Source organism: Cebidichthys violaceus, unplaced genomic scaffold (genome assembly GCF_023349555.1).
Source record: "Cebidichthys violaceus isolate CVI_PGR_0920_01 unplaced genomic scaffold, fCebVio1.0.p SCAF_17, whole genome shotgun sequence".
Classification (NCBI taxonomy): Eukaryota; Metazoa; Chordata; class Actinopteri; order Perciformes; family Stichaeidae; genus Cebidichthys; species Cebidichthys violaceus.
Genome location: NW_027176340.1, coordinates 1274776 through 1302353, shown reverse-complemented (window position 1 = coordinate 1302353; position 27578 = coordinate 1274776). Strand labels below are relative to the sequence as shown.

At 47.1% G+C, this 27578-nt stretch overlaps 1 protein-coding gene across 2 annotated transcripts in view; it reads left to right on the top strand.

The window, feature by feature from the left end:
- The first annotated feature begins 275 nt into the window (after positions 1-275).
- Positions 276-27578, top strand: part of cdk18 (cyclin dependent kinase 18) — a 33124-nt gene continuing 5821 nt past the window's right edge. Inside the window, exons 1-14 of one of the 2 annotated variants that reach the window (XM_068711886.1) lie at positions 276-564; positions 15027-15164; positions 18576-18712; positions 20837-20968; positions 21402-21458; positions 22561-22675; positions 23215-23309; positions 23403-23465; positions 24228-24351; positions 25207-25327; positions 25885-25982; positions 26078-26183; positions 26863-26905; positions 27013-27103. In XM_068711886.1, coding sequence (XP_068567987.1) covers positions 15047-15164; positions 18576-18712; positions 20837-20968; positions 21402-21458; positions 22561-22675; positions 23215-23309; positions 23403-23465; positions 24228-24351; positions 25207-25327; positions 25885-25982; positions 26078-26183; positions 26863-26905; positions 27013-27103 — 1300 coding nt within the window. In that variant the 5' untranslated portion in view covers positions 276-564; positions 15027-15046. Of the gene's footprint in view, positions 565-7003; positions 7573-15026; positions 15165-18575; positions 18713-20836; positions 20969-21401; positions 21459-22560; positions 22676-23214; positions 23310-23402; positions 23466-24227; positions 24352-25206; positions 25328-25884; positions 25983-26077; positions 26184-26862; positions 26906-27012; positions 27104-27578 lie in introns of those variants that run through there. The other variant, XM_068711885.1, reaches the window with a different exon arrangement.

Here is a 27578-nt window from a genome sequence, read left to right as displayed (position 1 = left end):
TCAGACTCCACACACACACACACACACTAACACTTTTGCATACACGCTTTCACATCCGCAAATGTATACACACGATTTCATAGTTCTGGCTGGTGTGTGACAATCCTGTCAGAGGAGGAGGAGGAGGAGGAGGCGGAGGAGGCTTGTGCCATGCCGAGTGGTGATTGGCCGTTGCCATACCAACGAGGGCGGGCCCGGTGGGGGGGGGGGGGGGAGCCAGGGGCTGATTATAAAACACTTGTGAGCAGCAGTTTCTCCTCTCCGGAGCGGTCCCCACTGCATGTCTCTCTGTGTTCACTCTTCCCCGTCATCTGGCCAGAGAAGCAGCTCGCGGTGCTTCTGCTGCAGAGGACAGAGAGTGAGCCGTCGCAGGGACTCCTGGACTCCTGGACACCCCCCTACCCCTGTCTTGTGGATTTTACCTCAGCGTGAGTGACACCTGCAGGAGAGGGAAACCAGAGTGGAGAGGCCCCCGGAGTCTGCTCCCCGGTGCTGCCCCCCTACCACCACCACCACCACCACCCCACCCCAGTCCCCATCCTCCTGGATGACCTGTGCTCCTCTGTAAGTAGCTGTGCTGCAGCCACATCCACTCACGCGTTGTCATGAAGACCTTACGGCATGGCATCAGGGGAGTCAGAGACAGGGGGTACATGGTGCTGTACTTTATTCAGTATGTGTACCATGTTCATTATTGTCTTTTTCAGGACTCCTCGGGGGCTTCCTGCGCTCCAGCGGTTGCTTTACTCTCTTTTTTTTTTTTTTTGACCTGAAGATCTTTAATGGCGCTCGGCATGTAATGACATTCTGATGTTACGTACAAAATATGAAACGGGTGTAAATCGGATTAATGAAGCCTGATAATGGGAGAAAAAGCAGAAATCGTTCCATACCAAACTATTAGTTCTGTGACTGATAGGAATCACCAAGATGAAGCCGTGCTGTTACTTATAGCGATGTGATACATTGTGAGAATAGATGAGGCCTCGTCTTCGTTTGGAAGTGCACGTTGCTTCTGTGTCCACCGCTGCCAATAGAACGTCTTAAGATATGTGAAAGCACAACACCCAGGAACGCTATCACTCCTCTCTGATGAGCCTCATGCATTAGCGCTCGCATGTAAACTGACACTGGACCAGTAGTAATGCAGGAGGGCCCACTCGAATACACAGAGGTCTGTCCATAGCCACTGTACACACAGCACTGTTTACCTATAAGGGCCTGCGGGTGTGTGTGTGTGTGTGTGTGTGTGTGTGTGTGTGTGTGTGTGTGTGTGTGTGTGTGTGTGTGTGTGTGTGTGTGTGTGTGTGTGTGTGTGTGTGTGTGTGTGTGTGTGTTTTCAAACCTGGTTCCCTTTTCACATCATGCGTTGCTGAATCATGCAGAGTTCAGACTGCAGCGTCGCTGATGCCGTCGCCAAAATAAACCGCCCGTTAGTGAGAAGTTGCTCGTGTTTGCATGTTGAACACACCGACAACTCTGCAGTGATTGAAGTCATTACTGTGACGATGTTCAAGGGTCTTCAAAAGCATCAAAATGCCCCATTAGAGATTCTTCTTTTCCATGTTACAGCATGTATGTTTCTCTTCCAAACAGCAATCGTCCAATGATGGCGTAGCAAAAGCAACGAGGCATGGAACGTTCGTCCAGCTTCAGCTTTTCATCAACAGGCTGAAGCAGTGTGCATGCATGGAGCTGTATAGGAGCCATGTCCAGTACAACCCAAGGGGTTCTTTAAATAGATTCACCTTTTTAAATGATCAAAACACAAGAGCAAAGGTATCAGGAATGGGTCAATCGGTGTGTTGTATCTGCTCTGGCGTTAGCCGCTGGTGTTAGCGTGCCTCGCTAACTAGCTTACCGCCTACATCCTTGTCGTGTCCAGAGCCACAGAGTTGTGTATCATTAGCTAACCATTATTTTGTGTGATCACGAGTGACGTTAGAAAAGCAGAGCAACACATTTACCGCGTGGTTTTGCCAGCGTGTGGCGGCAACCTCATCAACGTCTAGGCTAACGTCAGTAGCTCTGTGCTGCTCTTTATTGGGTTTGGGAACGTTTTGCTCCAACGCCAACCATGAGCAGAACTCGTGACTTGAGATAGCGTTACCCAAACTCCTTGATTTGTCCTTATTCTGAAATTATGGCTGTGTTTTTTTAAAATGGTAAACATAAACCAAACCGGGGTTCTGTTAAAACCGGGTTTATTTGCTCTACTAGCACTGTCTTGAATCATCTGTTGAGGATGCTAACAGCTTTAGCCTCAGTCTTTTGGCTTTGTATCATGAGCGAGTTTCAAAAATAAAAGCGTGACTGGCAGCAGTGAATTTAGACCCCGACTACACTGAATATACAGTGAGTGATGCCAAACATAGCCATCACACTAATGATCTTTCTCAGTACTCTGTCTTTGCCAGCTTTCAGTCTTTAGTTTGCTTTTTAAAGTGGTCCTAATCTTAATTCCAGTTATCCTTTTGGCCACTTGCGGAGCCCATGTATACCTGCCTCACACAATAACAGCACATTTACCTTTTGTGAACAACAAGACTGTCATTTTTGCCTCGAAGCGCTGCCGGCTGAAGCACAATAGCAACGTTTACACAACCGGATTATTATCGAGGAGCTGACTCCTCGCACGGCCCTCGGCCCACTCAGCCGCGATAACGCAAAGATGGACCCTGCCGTATTTAACGAGCCCCCCCCCCTCTCGCAGACGGACAAACGCATGCAAACATTTGGTCGAACAGTTTGGTGGTTTACACAGCGCAGAGTCTGCCGGCTGCCGTGGTGAAACACTGACAGGTTAAATGCTCCAGCGAGCTGAAGCGTCTTTTGTGAAAATAAAACCATCATTTCACAACCTGAGGCTCCATGCGTTCTCACTGTGTGTCTAAATTACACTGTTCTAGTGGTGGAGCCTGTTTCCCCAACAACACAAAGAAAACCAACACAAGATATCTTCAGTGTTTTCGTGTGAAGAGGGAACTGTGTGGGCAGCGTGTTTTTATGCAGGTCAGTGACACTACATAATTACTTGGTAAAGCAGTTTACCTCTTGTTGTTGAGATGCTAGCATGCCATTAGCACTGAGGAACATTGTGTTCCTGTGTCTTCTTGTTACTTTCCATTCTCTTGCTCTTTCTTCTCCACCACATTGTTGCTCTATTTTAATCGCACAGTGCTTCTCCTTCGGTTGGTGTGCGGTTGAATGAACTGGAGTAAAGCCACGATAAAGTGAGAGCCAGTAGAATATAAACTGATGACTGTACACAGCTCGCCCTCACTCCTCAGTCCTACAGGAATGCTCCACTGAGCGTTCCTGTAAATATTCAAAAAATGTGTTTATATTCAGTGCTTCTCTCCAAAACCCAACGTGTGAATGCACTTCCTTTCTCATAAAACAATTGCTAAGCCGATCTATAACGGTGCGTTGTTAATAGTAGTGCAGATCCTGGGTCGCTTGGCTCAAGGTTTCGCTACTTGCAGCTTATCGCTCGTTGACGAAGAGGAGTTAAGTGAACCACGGTCAATGAGCCTGGAAAGGCCCGATGCGGATCACATGCCCGAGTCCCGAAGCCGCCCCCCCCCCCCCCCCCCCGCTGCCGTACTAAGCGCTGGTCACTCGTTTCCTCAACGTGTTGCGTGTCCAAACTGCACCGGCTTCGACGCTGCGCGGCCTCGGGTCCCCGGCAATATATCCACTGAGTGTTAAGCAGATCGGATGAACGGTTCTGGAGATATCTGAAGAACACACAGACAGACGGAGAGTTCTGGCTCTACAGTTGGATCACTAGCTTGGAGTCTTCTTCTCAGCATATATCTGTACTTGTTTGCACATTGTAAAAGCCAACTGTTGATCAAACAGCATGAGGATTAGACGCATAAAGAGAGTATCTTAAGGAACCACCATTGGTACATATTATATTGCTTGTACGTTTCAGCTCCTGCACCACAACATGTGACCGGATGCTGTCTCTGTGTGCATGAGCTGCCAGGGTCGCATCGAATTACTAAAAAAAGACCGAAGGGACCCAAGTGTTGCTGGGCGTGCTTTCCTCGCTCGCGGCTTGAAAAGCTCTTCACAGGTGGGCGGGTGGTGCGTTCGCAGCCGAGACATCCGGCTCATTTAAAAACGTCCACCCTCTCTGTGGCTGCCAGCGCTGTAGGGTGAACTACGTTGCTTTCAGGGACCGCTGGACAAACACACGTTGTGATCGGCACTGTCTGGTGGAGAGGAGCTGATTGACGAGCGGTCGGGCGTCCTGGCGTCCAGGGATCGCTCCTCTGGGCGGGAGAGGGTATAGCCAGTGTGTTCTTTGCATAATTGCAGGCTTCTGTCTCCCAAGTTGCTAGTATAGTGCTGCAGCTGTGATAGCTTATTAGAGGTTGGCTCGCACACCGACGGAGACAGACGCCACCTTGGGAAATCGAAATAATGCTGTTGTGTGCGAGTGGTGCGAGGAAAGCTGTGAGTCATGGAGCCGCTTCTTGTCAGAAGCAGGACCGTGAGCCAGAACCCGAGGGAAAACGTTCCCAACAGCCGACGCATCAGAACAATCACACAGGCATAATGTGACGTATAGCAGCCATCTGACAGATGTAAAGGTCTCACACTCTGATGCACGGTTTTGACATTAAGCTGAAATAGATTTGTATCTAAAGTCATGTGTAACTCATTTAATGGCCATGGTTTATTTAAATCAAAAGTAGTCACAATGTGAGAAAGACCTAATGATCTCCGAATGGGTTCGGCAAATAAAGATACAATGTGTCAATTAATACTTCACCGAGTACATTCAGCTCCGATTCACCACTAAGTCTATATCAATACAGGACCACAGATAGACATCTATGTCTGTAGATGTCTGATTCATGCCACTCTATTATGTGTAGTGCATTTACAATCTGCAAAACAACCACAACACCTTGCTACTAATTTAAGAAGCTGAAGTGAAGTTACCGGCACTAAGTAATGCTAACAGTAGCTGCTAACAACCAGCCTAAAGGCAATAACTGAGGCCTTGAGATGGTTTATTTAGGAGGAAATGCAACCATTTAAAATATCACTTTAACTCGTCATCACTCCCAACTCGTCAAATACTGCTGTTTGGTCAGAGGCATTTTCAAACATAGGTTTAGTTTTGGAAAAGATTGTCATCTGGAACATAAGTACTTTATCAAAATATAAAGGAGTTGGGAGCGAGAGCTGGTTGTTATGGAAGTCACTGTGGGAACGGAGCTAAGTCTGACTGCTAAGCCCTTAAGTTATGTCCACAAACACGGACGCTTAATTCAGTGTTTACAAGACTGAACACCTCTGTAGAAGAAGAAATCATCCGCAGGGACATTTTTTAAATTTGCGTCTGCATTCCGTCCCGCCTCTGATGCCGCCGTGATGTCGGCAGTCTGTGTCCACGTGTTTTGGAAGGGTTGGGTTCAGGTGTTGACGGCCTACAGAGACAGAAGAGACACCGTCAGAAGGAGTGAACCAACGCCTCGTCAAACAGTCAAACACACTGCATGTTCGTTGTCTCTCAAACGATTAGACCGCTCGTCCTCTTAATGTGGGACTGCCTGAACATGTGATCGTCAGAACGGCTCCGTCATCGTGGAGCTTTCACCTTTTTTGCAGGTGCTCTTCTGTAAGACGGCTTCAACTTTGTCCTGCAGTACGTTATCCTAAAAACACACTTTGACTTTTTGTGAAGACTGGACTGCGTTGCGTCTTTTGAGGATTGTCAGTTATCTAGAGAACGTTGTTATCTGGGTTAGGTGTGTCATTTATGTTTAGTGTTTTATTTTGATATTCAACTTCTCTTTCACTTTACTTCCTGCCTTTGTGTGGCAGCCCCGCCCCCTAATTGGCTGCCCCGCCCCCTAATTGTTTTCACGTGTCCTTCTTTGGCTCTGCTGTCACCTGTCCCTCGTTATTCCCCTCCTGTCCTTCCAGCGTTGTTTTTTATTTACTCGCCTGCTCTCGGACCCTGCGAGTCATCTCCTCAATAAATCACTGAACTTTTCCCGCTGCCTCTATCAATCCATCTCCTGACACCGTCGCATACAAATACCTGTGGATGTCCAAACAACAGAAACCACCACGACGCGTATGGCCTGCTGTGCAAACCACGCTGGTGCCCTGTGACACAATAGGCCAGTCTGGTGTTGACCCCCCAGCACTGTTGTTGTCCACTCACAGCCGCTGGACACAGTAGGCCGACTGTTCACATGGGGACAAGGGGGGGGGGAGGTGACATGTAGACAGACACGGAGAGGACAACAGAGGGTTCAACTGTTAACTGTTGTTAACTCTTTTTGTTCTGCTAGCAACAAGCTTCATTTCGAGCACCTCTGTTGTTATTTTCCAACTGTTCTGAGCAGAATCCCGAGAAGTGAGATTGATGAGGAGATAAACAAGATAACTGTGTGGAGCAGAGAAATGGAGAACCTGTTGTACGGCCATACGTACCGGAGCGAAGAAGGCAGCGATTGTTGTCTCGTGAGGCCCGACTCCAAGAAAAGATGGGATGGAAGGAAACAAAAGGTCATCTTTATTACATCTACAGCCCGGACACGAAGAGAACCAGAGGAGAACGTGACGCGTTTGACCATGTGCTTTGCTTAACGTTCATAAAGATGTCGGATAAGAGTATGCTGGATGTTTCATAATAGATAAGAAGAATATGGGCTGAAGGTCTAGGCTGCACAATACTGCGCAGAGGGATGTCTGGCAGGATTGATTATCGCTGTGGGACTATCTATCTCTTAACGGATCGCCCTTTTTCACAGACAGGACTCAAGCCAAGTCTCTCTGACGTGTCCGTTTTAAGAATCGGCCTTCACTGCAGCCTGGAGGAAGTGAAGGGCGGGAGTTAAACAAACTGGCCTTCGTCCATACCAACCTCCTACTTAGTCAGACAGTGTTGTTTAAGGTGACGGTCATGCTGTGCTTGGAGTTGTTTCCAGCAGCAGGCAGCTGTTATCCCAGAAAAAAACGCTCTGATGAACTCACTGTACACCAGCATCTGAGCACTAAAAACAGCAGACGGACGTAGTTAGAGACTAGCTGGTGAACACAGCGGGGCATTCGGCATCTAACGGAGACGGAACATGTTGTTCTCAAGGTTGGTGGAGACCAAAACCGAGCTAAAAGCAGTCTGAACCGACCCGTTCTCACTGCAATAGACCGTATATAAGAGGTGGACGTAGTGATCGCGACGTCACCCGTCGGTTTGTGTGGACTTCGGTTTTGAAGCCTCGAGGTCGGCTTTTTTGGCCGTTGACATCTTGGTTTGTTGGAACCAGAAGTGGCACGAGAGGGCGGAGCTAAGTAGGCCTGAAAGCAACTTCATAAACTGAAAACACACAGTGAAAAGGAAACACTCAAACTGGGCAGCGACCTGTCAATCGCAAGGTATCCCTAATTTCACCAAACACTCCAGCTGTTTAGCAGTGATTCTCTCTCACCACTCTGAGCTTCTGTGAGGCAGCGCTCTCTCACAGCCGTACAAGAAACGCTGTACTTTCAGTCCGTACGAACTACTGGAGCACACAGTGATGTCACCTCAGGCCGAAGGTCAGTTCTAGCGCACATGACCCAACACACACACACACACACACACACACACACACACACACACACACACACACACACACACACACACACACACACACAGATCACACAGACAGATGTGCCTCTCTTGCACACACACACACAATGACTTAACAGCATGGAAAAAGAAGACGGGTATGAGAACAAAAATTAAAAGAACAAAGCAACGTTTGGAAAATTTCCTCCGATTATTTGTTGTTAATTTATCTTGCGGGTGATGTAACTGAAGCGGTGTTTGTGTCGTCAGTCGGGTGTTTGACCTCGGTGATATGAAGCACATCTTCCATTGCCTCCTGGCCGTAGGTACAGTGTAGCCCACACATCTCTCTTGTGACAATGTTGCTTTGTGTTTGCGTTGCTGTGACTCTAAGCGGTCTCCGCTATCAATGTGACTTCGAAAGCAAGATGTCAGACGTTTGGTAACCGCTTCAGACCGACGCGGAGACGGTCTTCGCCGCCCCTCCCCCTCCGACCTCTCGACCCTCCCAGAGATCACGGCTTGTGTTGGCAGCCCCGTCGGAAGCAGGAAGCGGTCCGGCTGATGGTCTGCCCTGACACTGTGCCAGAGGTCCGTCGTTCTTTAACGGCCTCTCATTCATTCATTCATTCATTCAGTTTCGACAAGCTGGACTGAGGAATCAAAGTGAAAGAGAGTCAGAAATATATTTGAGGTCTTCGTCATCACGGTCGTGCATCTCCGTGCGTTACACGTAGATAGGTTGTTGGATGCGTGTCATATTTTGCTGATGACGGTGCTCACTGACCTGTATGCAACAATGAAGCCCACGTAAACAAGCCCTGCATCTCTTCCCATCAGCTGGCCCCATTCTAAATGAGTACACACGAGGGGACTTGTGTATATTCATCTATGGCTCACTGGACCGCTGACATATGGCTTTTTTGCTGAATCAAGCACACTCGTCCTCAAGCCTCCCCCCCCCACCCCAGAGGCAGCAGCGGCCGAGCGGCTCCAGTGGACTTGATCACCGGCCAAAAGGACAATATTTAAATTGCATAATGCAGTGTTGCTCCTACTGCAAATAAGCGTGTTTACTTGAACACAAGTCACTGGCTTACTGTCGTTCCCCAGCTAGATATCTCCCGGAGAGGGTTGACTTCTTGGCCACGTTAAGCAGGTTTATATTCACGGGTCCAAAAGTTGTCAGACTTATGGTAAATGTACTTCTCTCTGTGGCTGCAGTGTGGATATGATGTCTTTAAGTTCTGACAGGATGCACGGAAAAGATCAAGCTAGTAAAAAGTTAACACAGGGATGATTTGAGAAACATCAAAATAAAGCCTTCCAAAAACAACTCGCATGAGCGTTTTCTGGTTTGAGGTCCCAATCATTACAGTCATTTAGCAGATGCTTATATCCAAAGCGACTTACAATTCAGTATCTATCTACACACTGTAGAACCAGCTACAGGAGCAATTTTGGGGTTAAGTGTCTCGCTCAAGGACACATTGACATGAGACTAGTAGAGCAGGAGCCGGGGATCAAACCACCGACCCTCTGATTGAAAGGCGGCCCTGCTCTCCACTTAGCTACGGTCGACAGGTCAACCTTTCTTGCTAGTGCCTTCCAAAAGGTTTTATAGTGCTGATAGCATATATATATTATTTTGCTTCTGCTCCTTGGCCAATAGAAGTCCTTGTCAGGTAAATATAGTTACTGTAGAACTTTGAACAAACAACGATTGGAAAAGTGCTTGTTTTTGCTTTTTTTTTTTTCCAGGATTACATTTTAATTTTGTTTAAGATTTTTTTTGCTGACAATCTGGCAATCTGTTGCACGTGTTCATAATGTCATTGTTCAGTGCTGGGAGTCTGTTCGATTTCATTAAACGCATCGAATGACTTCTCCCATCCATAATGCTTCAGACGCTGGCTTATGAACGGCTTCATCGTGGCCCGTTCTTGATTGGCCCAAGAATGAAAGTTGCATCCAAAACCACGATGCAAACCCTTATGCTGGTGCTCGAGCCGGTGTAGTCAGACGGTGCCACACGATCCAAGTACAACTTCCTCCATTTGACAGAGAAGCTCTGAGAACGATGCCAAACACTCCCGATTGGCTGCGAGCGTCCCGATTCTAAAATGGTACCCTTCTCCAAACAGAGGAGTCTGTTGTCTACGAGGTAAATGAAGCGCAACCGCCAGTTCGACACACGGTGTCCGTCGCAATCAGGAATTTTCTCACTCACGACTCGTGCAATTAAGTTGTTCGGGAGGGCAAACGAGAGAGCAAAGGGAAAGAAGAGGGGCTCCCAATCAGAACGGAGGGGGGGGGGGGCAGTTGCATTCATCCGTTAGATAATAAGAAACCTTTTATAGATTCTGTTTCACACACCAGAGCAACGGATGAGAGGCGAGGATAGAGAGAGGACATGGTCAGTGTGTGAAGAGGGTTCAGGCTCTCTCCTGTGAGAGACTCTGCAGACGGCAAAGACCACTTGTTGTGTTTTTAGTGATGTTCAGCCTGTGAGTACAGTCGGGCTGCTCCATAAAAAAAGAAGGAAATGACTGTAAATGACTGCGTTATCGCACCCATCCAAGGCTGTAAGCAACGCTTTATTATCGTTATTCACCCATATTTATGGCCCGAGCACGAAGGTACCAAGGGCCCAACGGTGTCAGGAACCTGTTGTTTTTGAAGACGTTATTATTCTCATATTTGGCGTTTTTTGTTTATTTCTCATCTTCAGTTCATCTTCAGTCTTCTCTGTGTCATTGCTGCTCTCTCACTGGTTTGGAACGTGAAAATAATTACAGCGCTTCATTAAACCGAGCCCCTAATGTATTTTATTTAAAGCTCTCATTTCTGTGCTTGTTTGGTGGAGGACAGTAAATTGCTTACTGAAATTGCCCGTTTCGCTCATCTCTAAGCTTCATATTTTGTTACTATTTATGGCACAAAATGTTATCACTTTAAACTTTGTTCATGTGTCCACTTAACGTTAGCTATTGATACCAAATAAAGCTAAAACCGTAAAGTGTATAACTATTCAAACTGCTACAGATACAGCTTCTTATTTTGCTGCTTTAATGAGCTTCGTAAAATATCGCGTTTGCCGCTAACGGCGTCATTTTCTCTATCGTCTGTCAGGGTAAATGCACCGTCCGCAATAACAGGTGATCGCTGAGTCCGCATGGTTTCAGGAGTTTGGGAAAATGGTGACCCAACTGGCACACAATCACGTTCATGAGCATCCAAGACTAAATACTCAGACCCAGGTCAGGTTCAGACACATGACTGTGACAATGGAAAACCACAAACGAGGAGGACAGAGGAGAGAACACCCCGAGGTCCAACAGAAGACAAAGCTGGATTACGTGGAATTCGACTCCAGGGAGGTTCTCCCTCAGTTCACTGGAAGAACAAATCAGGTGTGAACTGAAGGACAGTGAGGCTCACCCGAGGTAGATCTGAGGGGGGGGGAAGTCCTCCTAGAAGTCCGAGAGGACTCGCTGGCCAACATTCTTCAATCAGCTCCAAGAATCTGGAGCAGGACAACAGTTGGAGCCGTGAGAAGAATCTGATGCAGAGGAAGATATGTGACCTGCAGCTGGATGAGGTTCAGGCTAAACCCCCTCAGGTATCGTCTCCAGGCTGTCTAGAACCCAAAACTCGATTAAATGATCGTCTCGCTGCAGGGTGGGTTCACTGTACTTCTCAGAGCGTCCTGGACGGGCGGTTACTCTTTAACCGTGGTGCTTTCTCTGCTCTCTGTACATCTTTTGGAATAAAATGATACCATAGCTTTTCTGTTACTATAATAACTACACCGGCTACTATTACTGGAACCAACTTTCTTATTTGTCCCCTACGCTGACAAGGATGCTGTGAATCAACCACCTCAACACACAACTGCACACGGAGAACGAGCCATTAGCTTACTAGTGTTTGCTCAAAGTGAGGTAGTAACCACCGCAGTCGGCCCCTTCTTATGAACACATCCATGGTCTGCCCACCTGTACCGCGCCGTAGCTATAGTTTAGTTCTCTTTCAAACTCAAAGTGAACATACTCGTGTTGAAAGTGTTAGAATGATCAAATCCTGAAATAGATTGAGAGCACGGTGTGGCAATTGAAACATCTACAACTGTCTATGTCCAGATACAATCACACCAGTGAAGAGACGCAGCAGCAGAAGAGCAGAAGGTCTTTTTAATCCACGTCTCATCAATAAACACAGTCCTCCTTCCTCGTCAGAAAGATCACAGCAAACCAACGTAGTATAAAGACCCGCCACTGTTGCTCAGCTCGCGACACAAAGATGTCTTTGTGCTGTTGTTTTTCAACGCAGATGTCAATTTGTTTGAGTGGATGACGCGTCTGTTTTCAGACCACAGTGCCAACTACTGTGTACTTTTGTTCATTTCCTTCAGTATGTAGCTCTAGCATGCTGAGACACGGGGGGGAGAAACATCAGCCACGACCACCAACACGCCAGCACAGTTGTATTGATTCCTGTCGGCGCAGTAAGCCTCTTTCCTCCCCCTTAATCTGATTTATGTGATCTCTTTTTATTATACCAGTTTCCTACACTTATAGCCTGTATGACATTTAACTTATTGTCAGGTTTTTATGTTCATTCTAGCCGATTTCTATCGCGTAGTATCGCCGTCAGAAGATCCACCGTGACTCCTGCCATCCCGCAGTAAATTACTGCCTCTGAGGTCCGTTTGAAATCGATGCTAAGTGCACCTTTACTGTCTTGATGGATGGAATTGTGCGCTACTGGGCCAGAAGTGTTTTTTTCAGCTGTAGAAATATGAAGCTGAGGACTTCTCATTGAGCACGATCGTGTGTGAACGGCATAAAAAGGTCGACAATGCTGCTTTTAGCAACGCCCGCTTTGGCCTTTTGTTCTACCGAGAGCGTGTTCCCCATCCATCTGAGGAGTCGCATCTCATTGATTTCTAAAGGCTTCCCCATTTAAAAAATTAGAAATCCTCCCGTTCTCCACACTGATCTGATTGTTTGCTTCCACCGTCGCCTTTTTGAGCTGCTTCCTTCACACGCTGTTCAATTTATGGCTGCCGCCCACACTTCTCTGGCTCTGACAATGTCTCTGACATTTCCATTGAACTCCCAGGCCTTTGTGCATTTCTTACACCTTTTTTTTTTTTATATTACACAGCTTTCACCTCTGGAAGTCAAACCCAGTCGCCAGAAATAAAATGTCGGCGTTGTGTGTTTCTGCAAACCGTGGAATACGTTGCACGACGTTTCTGATTCACATCGGCCTCCCACCACGCCTTGCAGAAATGTCTCGCGGTTCACGTTGTTTAACGGTTGGTTAGGTTAGAAAAATCACGCTTTGGGTTCAAACGATTATGCAACACGGTAATGTCACAAAAGGCCTGCGTCCGGAGGAGGTGCTGGTGGATGGATGGCTCAAACAAACACAGGACCTTCACCCAGGAGACCTCTGTTCTGCGTCCCATGTGACTACGTCAGTACGGAACCTATGTGCACCATGTCACGTACAGACGTTGCATTACAAACAAAATACTCGTTTCCCCAATTTTAACAGAGACTTTATTCTAGTTTCACCGCCGTGAAAACAGTGATTTAATGAATCACATCAATAAATAAATGTGTTTTTCATCCAGATTTTGTCTCGACTATCTCCTCGACTCCAGCCCGTGTTAATCATTCACTCGTTCTGTGTGACTGGAGGGGAAGACGAATGCTGTAGCGCGCAATGGAGAGATAATGAGGAAGAGTGTGTTTCTACTGGTGTCTGGTCTTCATTTGATGCCTTATAGACGGGCTTCACACACAAACACTACAGTGTGATGCATGAATGAGAACATTCTCAGTTCAGGAGTTAGAAATGAAGCCACTTGGTAGAAACCATTAATATAACTGCTTAGCAGAAGATGTGTTCTACCTCATATATATTTCCAAATCTATTTCACACTTTGACTCCAGGGACCAGTTTGCCAGTTCTTTATTTTGATGCTCGTGGGATTAATTACAAACCACGGCAGCTTGTGGCTGGTGTTGTTTTCACTGTGTGTGTGTGTGTGTGTGTGTGTGTGTGTGTGTGTGTGTGTGTGTGTGTGTGTGTGTGTGTGTGTGTGTGTGTGTGTGTGTGTGTGTGTGTGTGTGTGTGTGTGTGTGTGTGTGTCCTGGAGACACCTACCGTAGCGGGAACTACCACAGAAGCCGTTTTTGAGCGCCAGGTGTTCATATTTGTTTGTCACCGAGACAAAAAAATGTGAAAGATGCAGTCGCAAAACCTTTTTCGGTGTGTAGATGTAGATTAAACAATGAGAGCAGAGTTTGAAGATGGGAGCGGGTCCGAGTCATGGCGCCGGAAGCAGAGGAGGTTTGGATCTTACCGCTCCACGCCCTATGACCCACGGCGGGTGATCAGCAAAAGGATCAATTTTCTTCAACATCTGAAGTTTGACTACTTGTTAAACGTAAGTCAGAATCTTTGTGAAACCTAAATCGATAGTTTCGTACTCCGAGTCAACAGGGAGGTTTTGCAATCTGTGCAGTTCATCACACAGACGGACCTCTTGAACTCTTCTTCATTCTGGTTCGTCTGACTCCTCGTTATCATCCAACGTCGTCACCGCTGTGATGCGTTTTAGCCGTATTGTTTGGCGTGGGTTAGAGGTTCACTGCTGCTGGATGCACCCAGGCACTTAGTGTGTATATCTTATTACGTCTGCTTTGTATTTGTTCGTGTGTGTGTGTGTGTGTGTGTGTGTGTGTGTGTGTGTGTGTGTGTGTCATGCTCCTGATAGGACAGTGCAGGTATTGCAGCAGGCGGGGGTCATCTGTCACGACCCCGGGATACACAGCCGTATCTGGATTGAGGCCAGGAGCGAATGTGGACTCTAGCTGTAATTAGACCACAGCCTCCCAAACACACACACACATACATCTCTCAGCCTTCCACAGTAATGAGCACAAATCCATGTCAGTAAAGGAGTCATGAGGAGCCCATGACACCAATCTCTGCAGCACACAAACGCAGAGGAAGAGAAGAGAACGCAAACACGAGTGGTGGAAAAAAGGAAAAAAGGGGGGATGACTAACCGGTCGGGCTGGCTGTGGTTGTGCAATGCTGGATGGGAGATCATATATTGATCAGCTGCTTTCCTGCTGTTTTCTGCCTCATTATCAGATGACAGTCGAGCTGCACATAAAGATCCTTCACAGCTGCACGACTCGCTCTGTGTCGTGAAGGCGCGGAACCAGGGAGTGCTGACACTTTAGTGTCTTTGATTGATGCTGTTCTGTATGTTCTGTACACAGTAAAAACAAATAGCCTGTTTCTCCTAAATGCTTCTTCTCTGAGGAAAGCTATCCGAGATGGCGTCGTGTCGTATCCACTGATGGATCGGAGTATCACTCTCTCTCTCTCTCTGCGTTTCTATTCCTTCTCCCAGAGTCGGTCCTCTTCGGAACCATGAACAAGATGAAGAACTTTAAGAGGCGTTTCTCCCTTTCTGTTCCTCGCACCGAGACCATTGAGGAGAACGAGTTCACGGAGCAGATAAACCAGCTCAACATACGCCACACTCAAGGTAGGACTTCTGAGAGTTGACGTTGGATTTAAAATGCGCCCCCCCCCCCCCATCCCGCGACATCATCAACGCATCATTGTGGGAATGGTGGGCTACCGCTCTGTACAAGTGTAACTCTAGAGAATCGCTGGTAAACCAGCCAGATCTCTCCCCTCTGTGTGTTGGTTTGTGTGGGTTACCGCACAAAGACGTCTTTTTGTAACTCCACTCTTATCTGAAGGATTTCAGTTTTAGTTTTTTTTTTTTTACACGCTGGCAACAGTTGGCCGACAAATCCATTTTACCGCCAATAAAGCGTGGGTTAATTAAGCGCCTTTAAAGTCCTGAAGCCTGAGCTCCTCTACTTCCTTGTGCCTTTGAACAGCTTGTGTCTAATAATAGAGCGCAAACAATCTCACTCTGGTTTTTAATACTAAACACAAAAGCCTTTCCTTCCTCCCCGTGTCTGTAACGGACCCTCACAGATTAACCTGTCTTTGTTTTTGGTGGGGGGGGGGGGGGGGGGGGCTGGTAACACCACTGAAGCTTTAGCCACGGGAGGATCAGCGGGCTTCAAAGCAGAATGAGGTCTGTGGTGGAGAGTGGGGGGGGGTGATGATGAACAGAATGCATCCAGTACGAGGTCTCTGTACGAGTTTGATTACACAGAGAGATGGAATAGCGATGAGTTCACCGGGCTGCTAGCATGATTAACACGTTCATTCTACACACTGTTGTTCACAGCTGTTTGAGGATGTGACTGAAGGTCGTAGGTTTGATGCTTCATATTTATATTTAATGCAAAATAAAACGTCAATAGACGAAGAGAAGTTGTCACATGAATGTACCCATGATGCACTGTGATCAAGCGGTCTGATTCCGATCCGGCTGCCTGGCAGAGAGGAGCAGCTGGATATGTAGTTAACCCCCCCCCCCCCCCCCCCCCCCCCCCCAGAGAACATCTGTCTGCATCACTGTCTGCTCCTGAAGGTCAGTAAAGAGGTAACCAGACGGAAAGAGAAAGAGACGGGAGAGAGGACAAAGACGTGGAGACGAACAAGTGAGTGGAGGAGAAAGACGTTTAACTCTCCTGTCTTCTATCTGTCCGTCCTCTCTCCTCACGTGAAGGACTTTGCTCTGATAGAGGTGTTCAGCCTCAATGGGCTGTCCTCGTGGTAACTACGTATGGAGGAAACTTTGTACATAATGCATAATTTGCAGCTCATGCAGATCTCGTTAAATATGCAGCTCGTGCTCAAGTGAAGTCCTTCAGTCTTAACGGATTATCGGATTTCTCTCACATCGTCTCTAATATTCAAAAACAAGAGCGGCTGGATCAAACTGACAAAGAAAGTCAATTAGTCTCAGATCAGTGAGCTTGATGCACTGATTAGCATCCCCCTAAGGCTGCGCACACACACACACACACACACACACACACACACACACACATGAACACACGTGAACACACAAATACACACGTACAATTTCACAACGGCCGATCTAGTCAGACGTGATTGTTTCATTCATACAGGTGTGCTCTTCACAGCGTCTGTGTTTGAGTGTGATCACTGGTAGCCAGGAGCAATAATATTTCATCATCATTATCATCAATATCATTTCACCCTCTTGTTCACTTTTCCATCCATTAGTCCGTCAAAAGCTGCGTTGCCGAGCTCCCGCGCTGACGTGAGAGTGATCACATGAGATAGTTAGCATTTTGTTCGACGTGTTTTACACCATGTTTATAGTAATAAAAGAGAGGAATGAAACTTTAACGTTGGAAGATTTCAATCCATGCTCATTTTCAGGACAAATATCAAACCCTCTTGCACACAGTTGCACAAAGTCACAAAGCCTTTATTGCCAAGCAGGAGAGGTTTTCTTATCTCGGCTCTGTTGACTGGCTGTTGTCCAAAACACACTGCCACCGGCTTTTACAGGAAAAAGCACCGTGAGCCACCGTTCCCATCAATCGACCTCATGCAAGTATCATAAACTGTGTTTGCCACTGCTTATTTTCTGCAATAATCCAAAATCCAAATGGAAAAAAAAAATCACTGTAACCGCCGTTTCAGATGGAAACGCTGCAAAGCCATCATGTGGCGACACCACATCTGGGTCGTGTTCCCCCTAAGATGTCTGGCAGGCATCCATCCGTATCCCTCAGCAATCAGGCACAGTGTGTCATGTTGGCGTCACCTTCACTGACTCTAATTATCATCGGGAGATCAAAGGAGCGGTGTAGCTGTGATATTCAAATGACTGGCAAACAGGTTGTTGTTTCATCCCCCCCCCCCCAGCCCATTGAGACTGTCAATCAATCTGACAAAGACGTAGTATTGGCATTGATACAGCAGATGTGTGTGTGTGTGTGTGTGTGTGTGTTTAGAGAGTAGGTCATGCACGTTCTATAAATGTTTGTGTGTGTGTACACATGAATCGGTGTGTATTGAGGGGAAGGTTGTAAGGAGACATGAGACTCTCTCTCCTTCACATCGACACCTGCTTCCCTTGTTCGTCATCATCCCCATGAAAACAAGGGGTTAGAGTGCTTCATGCCTCACAATAACAGGGAACGGCCGTAACACACACACACACACACACACACACACACACACACACACACACACGGCCAGAAGACACCCGATAAAATGGAGACACGTGTCCATTTCACAACCTTGCGATAGCGGCGAGGCCGGCCGGCGCTCGCCATTGAAACGGCAGATCAAACGGCAGCTGAAACCTCTACGGCGGGCAGCATTCAAAAGACGCCGACCGGGCATCAAACGCACGCATCGCACGCACGATATTGTACGGCGAGGATCAAAAAGGCCATTCTTCCCACCACGGTGGCCGGATAGCCGTTAACGCCGCAGTGCCGGTGTGCTCCGAGTGTATCGGTCGCTTCGGCTGCCTTCATCTCCTCGTCTCTGAAAACAAGAGGCTGAGAGTCCATTTCAACCGTCAGCCATCCGATCAGCCCACTGTGGCTAAGTGGAGAGCAGGGCCGTCCTTCAATCAGAGCGCCGGCGGTTCAATCCCTGCTAGTCGCATGTCGATGTGTCCTTGAGCAAGACACTTAACCTAAAATTGCTCCTGTAGCTGTGCTTACGGTGTGTGGATCTGAATTGTAAGTCGCTTTGGATAAAAGCCAGAATTGAATGATCCTTTGTTTCATAAGCAGATTTTCCCTCCACTGCAATGGTTCAACTGTGAGATTGGCAGCTGAAGCGAGCTCCTAAAACCCTAGATTTGAGGTCCCCCCTTAAATAATAAGTAAATCTATTGCTTTCATATGTAACCAGTTCTAAACGCGGCTGAATGACGCGTTTGCTTCCAGAGCCTTGAGGAATGTATGCCATTCTTATTGAAGCTGTTCTGAAAGCTTGCAGTGGCCTGACGCACCATCGTTGTTCTCTCCTCCGTCAGGCCTGACTCCAGACAGGCTGGGTCCTCCATCTTATGACGCCAGTCCTTTGAGTCCGGAACCGACAACACCGGGGGCCGAGTCTCCGTCACACCTCCACTTCCACGACAAGGCCCAGCACAGACGTTTCTCCATGGAGGTAGGTAGCAGAGGCTCACAGGGGCCGCTGTAGGAGGACACAGGTTAATGTGGCGGATGAGGGGTTAACAGGCGAGGTGTCCAGGTTGGTTTCCCCGTCACGCCGTAGTCACATGCCGCCACAGTGATTCTGGATTCATGCGTTGCCCATCGAGCGCTGATTGGAAACTGTCAAGGTTAAAGTGCGCGTTAAACGCATTAAAAATCAGCCCGACATTCATTCTCCCGTTGAAACTCTTCCTCCGGGAGTCGTTTCATTCATTTCCACCTCTGCCGGCTCGATTGGGTTGAGTCACCTCGGAAGATTGTATTCCTCCCCAAAGGACCAGACTCTTTTTCTTTATTGGAAATGTGAGAGAGTTCACAGTTCCACCTTTTCATTAAAAGTCCCCGTGCGAGCGAGTGTGATTCACTTGGAGTCTGTCTCGTGCTCCACAGCAGACAGCAGAGTGAAGCGATGCCAGAGGGGAGCGAGCGCTCAGGAGGGACTCCAGACCGACAGAAATAATGCTAACAATGGCTGGTTAATGGTTAATTAATGCATTATGGATCAGTAAGCCATTACTAAGGGCAATTGTATGGTTGCCAGGTTGGGAAAGAACTCTTTAGCTGGTGTACGACGTTGTCTCTTTAGCTAGCGCCTTCGTTAATTGATCAGGACGACCTTTCCGGTGGACAGTTCAACCGCTTAACCTCTGGAAAAGAGCTACGGAGCAAAAATTGATTTATTAGCGCGTTAACATTTACAAGCCCAGACTTGACTTATTGCTGTAGTGGAAGAGCCCCTCGTTAATTAGTCACTTCTTAACATTTAAAAGCCTTCTGCACACCCACACAGGTGATACCACTTTTGACCGATTCGCCTCTTCTCACGACTTAAGTCGGTGGGAACAGACTGCGACACGCAGTTCTCAGCATTGCGCCGCTCGCCTTCAACCTAAGCAAAGGTCCAATCAATCAAACGATGATCAAGAAACCTGTGTGTGTGTGTGTGTGTGTGTGTGTGTGTGTGGGGGGGGGGGGTGTTCTGGGCCTTTATTAGTGCAGACGTGATGGCTTATCAAATGAGACTGCCGTGGCACTCCATCACTTTCTAGAAAGTCATCGCGTTTGCGGTTCTAGGGAGGGATGAGATAGTCTGTGACCCGTCCACATGACGAGCCAAACCCAAGGACCGCCCACGGGCCGGGGCTGACCATTGGCGTATAAAGAGAACTGGATACGGCGTCAGAGGTGGGGACCGGTTCAGTTCCTATGAAAGTTGCTCAGTGGTGCATGAAGCCAAAAAAGTGAAAAAAATCCCCCTTCAGGCAATCTTCCACATCCATGGAGCCCATAGAGCAAACACACCAGTGATCCGTATTTTACAACCTTGAGGACCTTAAATAAGGGCTACTCAAGTGATGCTACCAGGGAAGTTTTCCAGATTTTCCAATCCCAAACTCTTTCAATATCAGTCTGGGAAGAAGTTTTTTGGGCCCAAATGGCATTAAGTAACTCCACCGTTTGGCCACTTTGTCAAATTGTCTTCAAAGCCCGGCGATCTTCCTGGGCGCTTTGGAGCAAACCCCTCCCCCAATCAGACCGGTTCGGGTTCAGCCACGTCTTTCCGTTTTGTTTTGCCGGACACGACGTATCTCCACCGTTTTGGTTTGTTAGTAGGAGGACCCAAATGTGGGACACATACCAGGATGTAGATGAAGGTTTATTGCAATGATTAGGCCTGTTGTTGATGGAGATGGGTTGAAGAAAGGACACACACACACACACACACACACACACACACACACACACACACACACACACACACACACACATTTCACCAGTACCATCTCCTCTGTAGACAAAATGCCAGTTTGTATGTGTGCAGAAAATCCTCTTCTTCCTTCTCTGCATATAACAATTGCCCTCCTTTGATGTTTGAACGTACGTATCATTAACAAAGCCATGATTTACGGCTTCCACAAGGTACGCCCAGTAGGAATGTGGTACCGTGTACAGAAAGGGTATTCACGATAGCGCAAGGTCAGCTTAAAAGATAGCCGGCAGGCCACATGTCACAAGGTCCAACTGTTTGCACTAAAAGAAAAACCGTGGGCTGAACTCTTCCCCCGCCGACCTACAGGACGTCAGTAAACGCATGTCTCTGCCCATGGACATCCGCCTGCCTCCGGAGTTCCTCAAGAAGCTGCAGCTGGAGAGCGAGGACCCACCGCCCTGCAAACCTCTCAGCCGCATGTCCCGACGCGCCTCCCTGGTGAGTGCTTTACATCGCTACGTGTTTTGTACAGCCATCGTATACGATCACGTTGACAGTGGTTATATTTCATGTCATATTCACCTCTGTCAGGCTGGGTTGTTTATCTAATCTTACTGAATATACATCTTGTTGCAGCAACCGTTCTTGGCTTCTTGTTTGTTTCACAATGATGGATCAGCCTTGAACCAGTGAACGTCTCGGCTCATATTACAGAGCAAATTTCCTCTTCTTATCTTGCCTTCCTGCTATTATTATATGTTTTGTCCTCCTGTATTAATGTGATTATGAGGCATCAATCAGGTTGATTCAGTAAAGGAGGATTTGAGCAATCAACTAATGTTTGCCAGTACGATGCTTTGACTGTTCCGTGATTTAATCGCAGGAGAGAATCGTAACAAATCGATCTGCCTTTTTGTCTCCGTGCCTCTAGTCCGACATCGGCTTTGGGAAACTGGAAACGTACGTGAAGCTCGGCAAACTGGGTGAGGTACGTCTCCACCGATTCCTCACACATTCACCTTTTTGACACGCGGTCGATGCCGATGGTTATTGAAGATAGAGGCCACGGCTGAGGCATCTCTCTGGTGCGTAATGCCGACCCTATAGTGACGACTCGCAGGCAACTTGTGATCAGCAAGTTGCCTGCGAGTCTCCGTTGCTCTCACGAGGCTTTGTCGTGAGTCAAGACGCATTTGGGTTTGTTTACGTGCCAAAACGAGACCGACGACAGCACGCCCACGGGTCTCCAGTTGGGATACAACATGAATAAAAACTCTGCCTTCACACCGTGTGCTTCTGCAACATTTTAGTCTGCACAAAATTATCGGTCCTTCGAGGCCTTTAAAGATTGCGCCTCAAAACCCACAGGTTTTATCTGAGAACAGCTGTTGCCTCAAGGAGCGAGGAAGGATTAGTGACAGAAGCTGTGAGCCTTGTGTTCCGGTCACAAGGCTCACAGCAGATAACGGCGATGGCGAGTGGGGGAAAAAAAAAAAGAGCGAATAGAGCTGCTTTTGTTGTCGATTGCGACGAATGGTTCACAAAGGCGCAGTATGGTTTAAACGCGGAGGCAGACAGTGTTTTACACATGTCGCCGTTACAAAAGCACCTTGTTTGCTTACCGTTCCTTTTTATTAATATCCTCTATTTTCATCATGCAACACCTACAATCAACATAATGACGGAGGAACTGGGATAAATAAAGGATACTTATGAGCTGTGATGAATCGATAATCAGAAAGAGTCCCTGAGGAAGTGAATGAGCATTAAATGAAAGCATTAAATCCAAAGCCTGTTTGAGAAGCTGGCATTATGTAATGCTTTGAGGCTACTCGTGTATCAGAGGTCAACACTTCAAACCTCATTCAGTCAGCTGGAATTAAATTATCTGTTGTGATTTATGATGAGAGGATTTAAATCAAATGAACCTGATTATTCTGTGGCTATTAATAGGAAGAAAAAAAATGGCATACCTGCAGGTATTTGAGTAACAGCTTGTCAGAATATATTATTATCAGAATGTCACCTGTGTGTGTGTGTGTGTGTGTGTGTGTGTGTGTGTGTGTGTGTGTGTGTGTGTGTGTTCATAGGGGACGTATGCCACAGTGTTCAAAGGGCGAAGCAAGCTAACAGAGAACGTTGTGGCGTTAAAGGAGATCCGGCTGGAGCATGAGGAGGGAGCACCTTGCACTGCTATCAGAGAGGGTACACACACACACACACACACACACACACACACACACACACACACACACACACACACACACACACACACACACACACACACACACACACACTGATTGTGGCACCTTTATTCAACGACTATAATATAATGTATACAATATACTTTTTTGAGTTGTAGAAATGTCCCCTTATTCCGATCTGTATTCATTTAAACTTCTGTATCCAAAATGCATACGTCATCGTGGAAAAGTGACAAAATTAAATATACTCCAAACAGCCAGTGTGCAAAAAAAATGTCCCCATTAGTCAACATGGGAAAATAGGGTCCATGATGAAAAATGTATATTATATTATAGTTTTATTTTAAAGTTCGTCATGATTGATTAGTAATCACAGTACAGTACTCTGTATGGAATTGGAACATGTCTGCAGTGGGTTTAAGTTCTACCCCAGATACGATGACTTCTAGAGACACCTACAGGATTTCCCGAGGATGCGGCAGCCGAGTTTAGACGCGGTTTGAAATGCTAAACAACTCATCTCTCTTCCCGTCCACCCAGTGTCCCTACTGAAGAACCTGAAACACGCCAACATCGTCACGCTGCACGATATCATCCACACCGACCGCTGCCTCACTCTGGTGTTCGAGTATCTCGTGAGTACATCGGCAGCTCGGCACGCAGGTGTTTTCGAAAAGGTGTTGACCACACACAAGGTAGATTTTGAGTGTGGACACTGTGTCTTTCAGGACAGCGACCTGAAACAGTACTTGGACAACTGCGGGAGTCTCATGAGCATGCATAATGTCAAGGTGAGCCACTCGCATTATTCCGGTGTCAACCGCTACTGTGTACCAGAGAAATGGACGTGATGTCGGTTTACGTCTCTGCAGTGACGTCGACGCAACACTTCCTGGTAGCTAAAGGACCATGAGGACAGAAAAGGTCGTTTGCCAATGACTCCCAAAACGACGTCTGAGACGCGGTCGCAAGTTTTAAACTTGTGGTTAAAGTTGTTGAACGGAAGTACTAGGTTAAGTTTATGAAAAAGAACGTGGTAGTACGTATACTGCATATGTCATGGCTACATACTAACGATGTTAAGTACATTTTGGTTTCACGCGGGACAGGAACGGCGGTCTGCTGGGTACAAGTCCTGTGTTTCTTTGACCCATCCTACCGCTGCGACCGCTTCCTTCTGGGAACTTTGTCGCTCTTTATACTACGTCGCCTCGCTTCCTCCTTCGCTCCCGTCATAATTACTGCTGCGACCGGAGGTGAGGCAAGTTTTAAGACGCTTTCTGCATTGGCTTCACTTGGCAGAACCGGAGGTTGCCGCCTGGCCCGAAATGCGAACAATTAAGCAGAATTCTTTTCATGACATTCTGCATAGTAACCATGGAGGCCTGGAATTACATTTTTAGAAGGTTTACTTTGGGTTTCAGATTCAGTTTACAGGCTTTCACAGGCAGAAGGAGTTAAACCGGATGAGGGTAGACTTTAAAATCCATATTCCATTGTAATCATAAAGATGTTTAATTTTTGATCCTCGTCATTTTCTTTCCCCTCAACAGATCTTTATGTACCAGCTGCTGCGCGGTCTGTCCTACTGTCACAAGAGGAAAATCCTCCACAGAGACCTGAAGCCTCAGAACCTGCTCATCAACGACAAGGGCGAGCTCAAACTGGCCGACTTCGGTAGGACAAACGGCACATTCACATGAAGCGTACATGAACATCAATAAAGGCACAGGTGGTTGTAAAGACGCGGACGCCTGGTAATAAGATGGCAGGTTTCACGCCACAATCACCTCTCTATTATATGTTGCCGCCACTCTCCGATCTTCTGTCCCCACTACTTTAGCACTTGCTGTATCCTAGCAACTGTGCCCATCTCTCTGAGTTTTCTCAATGTTGTGCAGGAAGCGGGTAGACAAGCCCACCAGCATTCCCTGACTATTAAAGTGTTTAGTTTTGACTAAACAGCATATGAGCTGATAGAGGGAAAAAATTCAAATGAGAAGTATTTTGGTTTGGTCGAGGAGAGCGTGCAGCAGCTTCAGGAGACGGACCTTCAGTTGGTGGTGCTGTGGCAACACTAATAGACAGAGCAATCCCCACGGGACCACCCTGGGATCGGGTTTGACCCGCTGTGACTCCCGGGCCTGGGGTTTCACACTGGCCGAATGCTAGTGGCTACAGCTAACAGCTAACCCTACTGGAGCTGCCACCTGCTCTCCTACCGGGGAAGTGTTATCCTGGTGGCGGGGAGGATGACACAAAAATACGAGTTGTGTTCATGTAGGACCGAGGACGGACAGGACGCTACAGCGACTCGCTACCGTCTCTTAAGGTACAAGTGGTATCGCAAGACGGGACAGGCTGGGATTAGCTTAGCAGGCATAGCTATCTCTGCAACCAAATGCATTAATGTCTTAAACACAACACTGTCTCCACTTCCCATGCAGTTGATAATGTTCATTTTTTAATGTTTTTAATCAAAGTTCTGGCCAGATCTTACACATTGTGCCTTTTTAAATCCTGTTTTTCCAGGTCTAGCGAGGGCCAAGTCCGTCCCCACCAAGACTTACTCCAACGAGGTGGTAACTCTGTGGTATCGACCCCCTGACGTGTTGCTGGGCTCCACAGAATACTCCACACCCATCGACATGTGGTGAGCAGATCAGTGTGGATATTTTGATGTACCTGCCTACCAACAACAGTACAACCAGCACATTACAACCAACGGGCTAAACAGCTTGAGTTTTACTTGGTGAATCAGATGAACGTCTCACAACTTGAGGATCGTCCAGGACGCCCATGAATCATTCATGCTAAATCTCACAGGTTATTAGCAGGGAGGTGAGTCACTAGTCTGTACAATGGAGCCTACCTCATTCGAATCTCTCCCTGTGTATTCGTGCTCATTAGCAGTCCGCCACGGCCAGAAACTCGCACAGCTCTGGACGAACCACCGAGGATTAACTGTGTCTCTCTAGCAGCACGACGGCCCTTTATGAGCTCACCTAGCTACACGACCTCTTATCAGACCACAGGGCGCCTCTTCAACGCGCCGTCCTGCGTGGAACAAAAGGCTGCCCACTCACGCCGCACATGTTTGCACTTATGATCAGTGCTCTTTGAAGTGTGTGTGTGTGTGTGCGTGTGTGCGTGTGCTCCTGTTGTTTTGGTCCTCCTCCCTGCATGTTCACCTCCTCCCTCCTCTTCCAGGGGCGTGGGCTGTATCATGTACGAGATGGCAACGGGTCGCCCCATGTTTCCTGGTGCGACAGTGAAGGAAGAGCTACACTTAGTTTTTAGGCTCATGGGTAAGACGGCAGCACATTATGGTAATATGCTACAGACTAAAATCAAGCAACATATGGAGTGAGAACGAGTGGTATAACGTTTCTTTGTCTTCCAGGCACTCCCACAGAAGAGACCTGGCCTGGGATCAGCAGTAACGAGGAGTTTAGGTCGTATCTCTTTCCTCAATACAGACCTCAAGCTCTCATCAACCACGTGCCCAGGTAACACAACCCGGTTCTACACCATGGATGGTCTGGGTGAATATTTAATGTCTTGAGCTTCGGGCTGATCTCATCCAGCATTCGTAGCAATACCTTAAAACATAATGCACCGTAATCCGTAGAAACATTTCGTGGGTTAATCTTGAAACGGGAAGTAAAAAGACAGTTAAAGCACAAACTGGACGGGCTGGATTGGAGGTGGATGGGTCCAATCAACGATCATGGACCACTGTTAGTCCCCCATGAAACGAGAAGTCAGCGACGACCTTTTCCTCAACCTAACTAAGTCATTTCACAATCTAATCTTAAACCTAACCAAATACTAAACCTAGCTGAGTAGGAAACGCACCAAAAATGAGGAGCAACTTTTCATACGAACCGTATGAGAATACGTTGCATGCTTTGTTTGGTCGTATTTCTTTTGTATTTTTTGTATTTTTGTACTGCTTTTATACTATCTGTGGTGTTTTTTTTACGTCTTGGTGAGCTAAAGACACATTTCTGCTCTGGTGGATAATTAAGTTGTTTTCTAAAGGGCTGAGAAGGGAGAAGCGTCTTCGTTTCTTCATTTAGCTTCATCATGAAATGTTGCTTTTAATAATAAATAAAATCAGCCAGAGCATTTTAGGGGTATTTTCAGCATGTAATCGTACTGAACTTTTGTCTTTGTCTCCGTCAGGTTGGACACAGAGGGAATCGACCTGCTGTCTGCTCTGCTAATGGTATGAGACACGAGCACAGAGACCTCCAGTCCCCCCGGGTACGGGTCAGAACTGAACTGTGATTTCAGAGACGGTTCTACTCAGCCACTTTTGTGTTGTGATTGCAGTATGACACCAGAAGGAGAACCTCCTCTGAAGACTCTCTACGACACTCCTACTTCCTGAGTCTGGGGAATAACATACTTAATTTGGCAGACAGTAAGACATGAACACACACACACACACACACACACACACACACACACACACACACACACACACACACACACACACACACACACAATGTGAACACATCTTTAGAGCCTCTTGGGTGGATTTGAAGTCCAAAAGCTTTTGGCAACTCTGGCTGTGAACAGCGAACTTTCCTTTTACTGAAAATGTGCTACTTTTGCATTTTTCTAAAAGCCGTAGTTGAACCGTGTTTCGTTCGGTGAATTTGCACATTCTGACCAGAAAGTGCACAGAAAGTGCACATTGCTAGCACAGAAAAAAAAAAGAACACACGGTTTGTTTAAAAAGCTCTGGGTTGTAGTCGGTATACAAAGTGTTCGACCTATTTTCTCCTCAGTTCATAAAACAAAATCAATGTTTTTCGACGAGTTTCGCAAAACAGAAGTCTTCGCTAAAATGTCCACCTCTTAATGAGGGAGAGGCTTCAGCTGAATGCTGCAGG